This window comes from Malurus melanocephalus, unplaced genomic scaffold, assembly GCF_030028575.1.
Source record: "Malurus melanocephalus ecotype Western Australia unplaced genomic scaffold, MMel_1.1 scaffold_73, whole genome shotgun sequence".
Taxonomy (NCBI): domain Eukaryota; kingdom Metazoa; phylum Chordata; class Aves; order Passeriformes; family Maluridae; genus Malurus; species Malurus melanocephalus.
This window is the reverse complement of record NW_026623305.1, coordinates 2074311-2080703: the sequence shown is the minus strand read 5'-3', so window position 1 is coordinate 2080703 and position 6393 is coordinate 2074311. Positions and strand designations below refer to the sequence as shown.

Below are 6393 nucleotides of genomic sequence, written 5' to 3'. Positions count from 1 at the left end.
TCCCTTCCCCAGCCCCTCACAGCTCCCTCAGCTCACCTTCTGTGAGGAGCTGTGAGGGGCTGGGGAAGGGACGCTGAGCTGAGGGAGCTGTGAGGGGCTGGGGAAGGGACGCTGAGCTGAGGGTCCTTCAGGGTGTGCTGAGGGTGGCTGCAGTGGAGACAGGAGGTTGGGATCGAAGGCACAAAGGACCTTCCCTTCCCTTCCCCAGTCCCTCACAACTCCCTCAGCTCCTTCCCCTCCCCAGCCCCTCACAACTCCCTCAGCTCCTTCCCCTCCCCAGCCCCTCACAGCTCCCTCAGCTCCTTCCCTTCCCCAGCCCCTCACAATTCCCTCAGCTCCTTCCCCTCCCCAGCCCCTCACATCTCCCTCAGCTCCTTCCCTTCCCCAGCCCCTCACAGCTCCCTCAGCTCAGCGTCCCTTCCCCAGCCCCTCACATCTCCCTCAGCAGGACCTTTCCTTCCCCAGCCCCTCACATCTCCCTCAGCTCACCTTCCCTTCCCCAGTCCCTCACATCTCCCTCAACTCCTTCCCTTCCCCAGCCCCTCACAGCTCCCTCAGCTCCTTCCCTTCCCCAGCCCCTCACAGCTCCCTCAGGGGGACACTTGTGCAAAATAAAAGCGCAGTTGTGTATTTGCTAGGAAAGAAATAAATACATCTAACAAGCAAAACAGGTCAGCTCCAGCCAGGGTCACTGCTGCGATGTTGAGAGCCTTTTTTCAGGCTTTTCTGGAATCACGGCTTTTTCCGGCCTAGCTGTAGCTAGATCATGCTGTAGCTGCTTGCATCTATGTTAATACCTAACTAGGAAAACTTCTAAGCCACTAAACACTKCTGAATTATGATCAGAGTGAATTGGGAAGCATCTTCTGTTTACACCTCTTCCAATCCAAATTTCTCTATGAGGAATTTGCTGGTGAACTCTTACTTCTAATGATGTGTTTGCACAACTCATCACTTTCTGCTCAAAGTATATGCTGTGAATACCCTGTTTTTTAACTACAGGTGAGGGGTTTTCTACAGAATTACACATCTACCTTATAAGACTGAGCAGCTCCTGTGGGACCCTCCCTGGACTTCCCGGAGTGCCCAAAGAGAACCAACCCGGGAGCCACCTGAGGTCCCAACACAGCACTAACCCCATTGCTGAGTCCTCAAACACATGTCACGGTCACTATGGCTCCACACTTACTGAACAAGGACAGAAACTCAGTGTGCATCTTCATTGCTGGGGAGCTTAGGTGAAARCAACAAGATGTGCTCACTAAGCAGTTCAGGTCACTGATACCATCAGATGTGGGTATCATAAATGCAGATATTTCAAAATAGGCTGTGTCTGTGTTTGTCATCATAGTAGCTGTCACTGATTGGTTGTAGGACATTTGTAATTTTCCAGTGTTGTCATGCTGACCTAAGGTAAACGTTTTATATTCCRTTTGTTTAGTTTTTAATTATTAGCAATTAATATCAGTATTATATTCTCACTGGGATGACTATTGCAGATTTTGGAAAACACTACAAGACAGAAAAGAAAGCTAACATCAGAATTGAATATTTATTATTTGGTTTACTACTATGCCTATAGAAAAGCTAGGAATAAAACTGATTTGTTTTTCACKGCTTTTTTAACTTGTTGGCAAAAAGTTCAGATTTATTTAGTCAGTATTTTTTTTTCACAGGCATTGGAAGTGGCATGGTTTATCTGCCTGCAGTGGTCATGGTAGGGCAGTATTTTCAGAAGAGAAGAGCACTTGCACAAGGGCTCAGCACCACGGGAACAGGTTTTGGAGCTTTCCTAATGACTGCCTTGCTGAAGTACCTCTGCACTGAATTTGGGTGGAGGGATGCCATGTTCATCCAGGGAGCCATCTCCCTGAATCTTTGTGTCTGTGGCGCGCTGATGAGACCACTCTCTCCCAAAGATCTCCGTGAAAAATACGTGGTGAGAAGTGATAGTGAAGAAAACCAGGCAAAAGCTGCATCCCATTCTACGGAGACTATAAAATCTAATGGAATGACTATAAAATCTAATGGTGAAGAACCAGAGAAAAAAGAAGAGGCAGCAAATGAAGAAGTGCTTGGCAGTGTGCAGCACATAGAAATTGGAGGTAAATCTGGAAGTGGAAGGAGTATGTATGGACTGCGCATCCTTAAGACAGTGAGCCAGCTGACAGTTACAGTCAGGAAGGGCTTTGCACTCTGGTACTCCAGCTACTTCGGAGCTGCATCCCTGTTTACCAATAGAATATTTGTGGCCTTTATCATTTGGGCTTTGTTTGCCTATAGCAGCTTTGTCATTCCTTTTATTCACCTTCCAGAAATAGTCAAGCAGTACAACTTGTCTAGSCAGGACAATGTATTTCCTTTGACATCCATTATAGCCATTGTTCATATTTTTGGTAAAGTGATCCTTGGAATCATCTCTGATCTCCCRTGCATCAGCACATGGAATGTCTTCCTCATGGCTAACTTCACCCTGGTCACCTGCATTCTCACTTTGCCACTAATGCAAACATACGTTGGCCTGGCTGTGATTTGTGCTCTAATAGGATTTTCTAGCGGCTATTTTTCTCTAATGCCTGTTGTGACTGAAGATTTAGTTGGAACTAAACACCTTGCAAATGCCTATGGCATCATCATTTGTGCCAATGGAATATCTGCTTTGTTTGGACCACCCTTTGCAGGTAAAAAGTTCAAATTCTAACCAACAGATGTTTGTGTAATGACCATGTTACTCTTTATATTATTAAACTTCCTTTTGCTATGAGCATGTGTAGTTAACAAAATCACAGCTGTTCCAGAATGGACCTAACATCCAGCTTTACATTGTATAGATCAACAGGTCATATCTACTGGGTTCCAGCTCACTGTCCTCACATTGCAAATTACAGTTCTTTGACATAACCCCAAATCTATTACAATCTATCCTTACATTGGTATCTTTCCTTAAAATAGTATCATAAACTTCAATTTTTTTTTTTTTGAGAAAGATGCAATCTATTTTTTTCATGTTTTGTGTAGTATATGCACTCTACATACTTATTCCTCTACCCACATGAAAAAAATGGTGAGTAGTTCTCAGGGTAGGCAGCTGTTTGTACCACGGCATTACCCCAAGGACTGTGCTGGGTGTTTGGGTGTCACCACTCCAAGCTGCCAGTGGATGTGTTAACTAACTTTGCTTTACCTTYCTTCAGCCAGAAATACCTACTCTGGGAACTGCACTGCTCATAACCACTTTACTGCCATCCCCAGCAGAAGGGAGAAATGTATATATGTTACCCCTAGAGTTGCTTAGGATTAAACAGATGTTCATTACAGATTTTCTCATAGAAAGAGGTGGGGGAGTACAGAAGTGATGCAGGTACTCATTGTCCGTACTATCCCAGACTCCACCTCTCTTTTACAGAGGTGCTGATCAGAAAAAAATGGTAAGAAACCTTGGGAGTCATGGCCATGGTGAGCCAGAGGCAGCTGGAGGCTGAAGGGCAGCCGGCAGCAGCACAAACAGCCAGAAAAGCAAGAGCTCCGTCTCTCCCCACAGCTGAGTGAGCGATGAGAGTGAGAAGAAAGCCCGCTCAGTGCCCCTTGAAAAGCAGCAGTGTTTAACTCTGCCATGTTCCCTCAGCACCTTCCAGCCTGTGCTAAACCTGTCTCTGTGTTTGGCCTTTGCTTATGAAGCAAATTGGATGCAAGTAGCTGATGTAAATAGAGCTTCTGATCTTGTGGGTACATTGCAGTACAACCAGTGTGGTGTGAGGGAATTTTGCTGGTTTGGGTTCTCAAGCCTTCCCAAAGTAACTTTAATGTGTTTTTGCAAAGGAATTGATGTTGGAATGAGAGGCGTTGCTATACTGAGATTGTATCTCTTGAACAGTCTTCTATTGGTATGTGAGTCTTGGAGACAGCAGTGGGGAATGTGTTTGCTTGCACAAGGCACAGCATTTGAACTAACCAGTACATTTTACAGAGGCAGTGATAGGGTGGAAGAACTAATTGTTTTGGGATTACAAAGTGTTGATTTGAAAGTCAGACTTATTAAAAAAATATTTTTTTCCACAAAGCATCTATGGATTTGACAGAAATATCATGAAAGGAATGTGAAGAATTTTTTTGTATTTTGTCATGCAATGTACTTCTTGGTCAAGCTTTCAAACATGTTTTGTCTTTATTTTCCAGGTTGGATCTATGACATCACACAAAAATATGATTTTTCTTTTTACATAGCTGGATTGCTATACATGGTGGGAATAATATTTTTACTTATACAGCCTTGTATTCAAAAGATGCAACCAAAAGAAGAATCTACAGAAGAAGCACAAGTATAGAACAAGTTCCAGAAGTTTTTTTTACAGAACTTTTTTGTTTTCATGTTTCTATTGTGTGACAGTATGAATATGTTTTTCTTACAGAACCAACCACATTGAGCTGCACTTAAGTGAAAAGCAAATGTGCTTCTTAATGCTAATAAATTATTAGAAATATGCTTTTAAAATTAGTAAAGATATTTTACAATAGAACTACCAAATACAGTGACTAAAAGCACACTGCTAGTCTTTTAATATTAGAACAATGCTAAGAGCCCTTACCCTTGCTTCTCTTTTAACTTTTCACCATTAATACYGGTGAAAATCCATTGACTGCAATGCAGTTACTCTGATTTACACTAGTCCTACGAGAGAATTTGATCAGGACATGAATGATTTATAAAGTCCTTCCTACTATGTGTTCAATCTGATTAAAGAAGAGTTACTGAGTATAAGAAAATGATTGTATTTCTTGTCTGGCTATTCAAGTACTGTTGAAATGCTACTATAATAACTCCATTAATTTAGTGTATTAAAATTAGTATTTCTGTGATGCACATCTGAAGAAAAGTTCTCATATATTTCCGAAGTTATTCATATGGATTCAATAGGTCCCTTCCAACTCAGAATTTTCTGTGATTCTGCTTCAATGATTTTTAATTTATTTTTTTAAACTATCAACTGTATCTAAAGTAGCCATCCTCAATACATAGGCTGCATTATCAATGCTGTGACATTTAATGCATTTGAAGAAAAAAGACCATAAATGCAGAAACAGGAAACATATGGAAAATATTATTATGACTGGAAAATGTTTCCAGAAACAGTTGGAGGTCTCTGGCCCCTTTATGTAATTAGTTATTGTAGAATTTAATAACATTGCCACTGACTCCTTCCATGGGAACAAAGTCTACTACAGCACACTAAATTTTGTTATAACTTAATTGTTCACAAACCCTGTTACATGTGAGCATTCATATTGCTATTCATAATGTACACCACAAACTGACTAAGATTCATTATGTTTGAGAAGTTTATTCACTAGAAAATTAGAAACTGCAGAGCATGGAACAGCTAAAGAGCATTTAAAACATTGAAGTAAATTTTCTTAACATTGAACACCTGATAACTGATGCAGAAGGTATTGTATGGTGGTACAGGACATAATTTTTTCAGCTTTGAGAGGTGAGTCTGATGTTAATTTTCCTATCAAGTAAGAGCCACTGTAAGTTTTCATCTTCTTAGCTTTGTTAAAGTTCTTTGCATGACAAATCAGGTTCTTAGTTTAATATTGCTCTGTGCTGCTGGAATTCCTTAAAAAGCAATTGAAACTATTCAATTATATTGAAGAACTATTGCAAAACAGTTCAGTATGCAACAATATCAATATCCTGATCTTTGTAGCTGCAAGGTTGGTTAACAAAAAGGTCTGAATGTGTATTGCTCTGTATTGCAACTCACCAGCTTCTAAGTGTTGCACTTCTACAACYGTGCAGGGACATACATTAAAATAGATCACTGAAATAAGCCAATTAAAAGAGAAAACCTTAAGAAACCTTGAACTAATTTAAGATTTACATCAGTGTAATCGTATAGGGTAGTTWTGTATGGCCTTTAAAACTCACATAAGACAACTGAGGTGGCACTGAATGGCAGCACACAATGTGAACACAGTAACTTCTTAAAATCAGCTTTTTTATTGGAGAAAATTTGCACGTAAATTTTCATATCAGTTCTTTGTTACAGGTTAAATGTCTTCTTGGTGGGAATGCTGCTGATAGCTCATTTGAGCTGAACTGTCTTTTATCAGTGAAATATATATTGAAACGATGATTTGCCTCATTTTCCTTTTTTTTTCTTTTTGAAAGATATGTACCCTTTATACATAGATCTTCAATTTGTCTTTTGTCAAAACCAAACTTATTTGCATTTTACAGTAACAAATAATATGTTGTTCACTTGTGATATCTGCTATATATCTTTCTATAGAGGTCCTTACAGGGCCATATGTTACTCAAAATACAGTTTCTGTTCATTTATTAAGCTAGTACATTATATTAGCCACTTAATGAAATTTGTATTTTTCATT

General features: G+C 40.2%; 1 protein-coding gene across 1 annotated transcript in view; it reads left to right on the top strand.

Annotated features, from left to right (window-relative positions):
• SLC16A14 (solute carrier family 16 member 14) overlaps nt 1-6107 on the top strand; it is a 10530-nt gene extending 4423 nt beyond the window's left edge. Inside the window, exons 4-5 of the mRNA XM_057366919.1 lie at nt 1677-2681; nt 4177-6107. Of these exons, the coding sequence (XP_057222902.1) occupies nt 1677-2681; nt 4177-4325 (1154 nt within the window). The 3' untranslated portion in view covers nt 4326-6107. The remainder of the gene's footprint in view (nt 1-1676; nt 2682-4176) is intronic.
• The last annotated feature ends 286 nt before the right edge of the window (nt 6108-6393 follow it).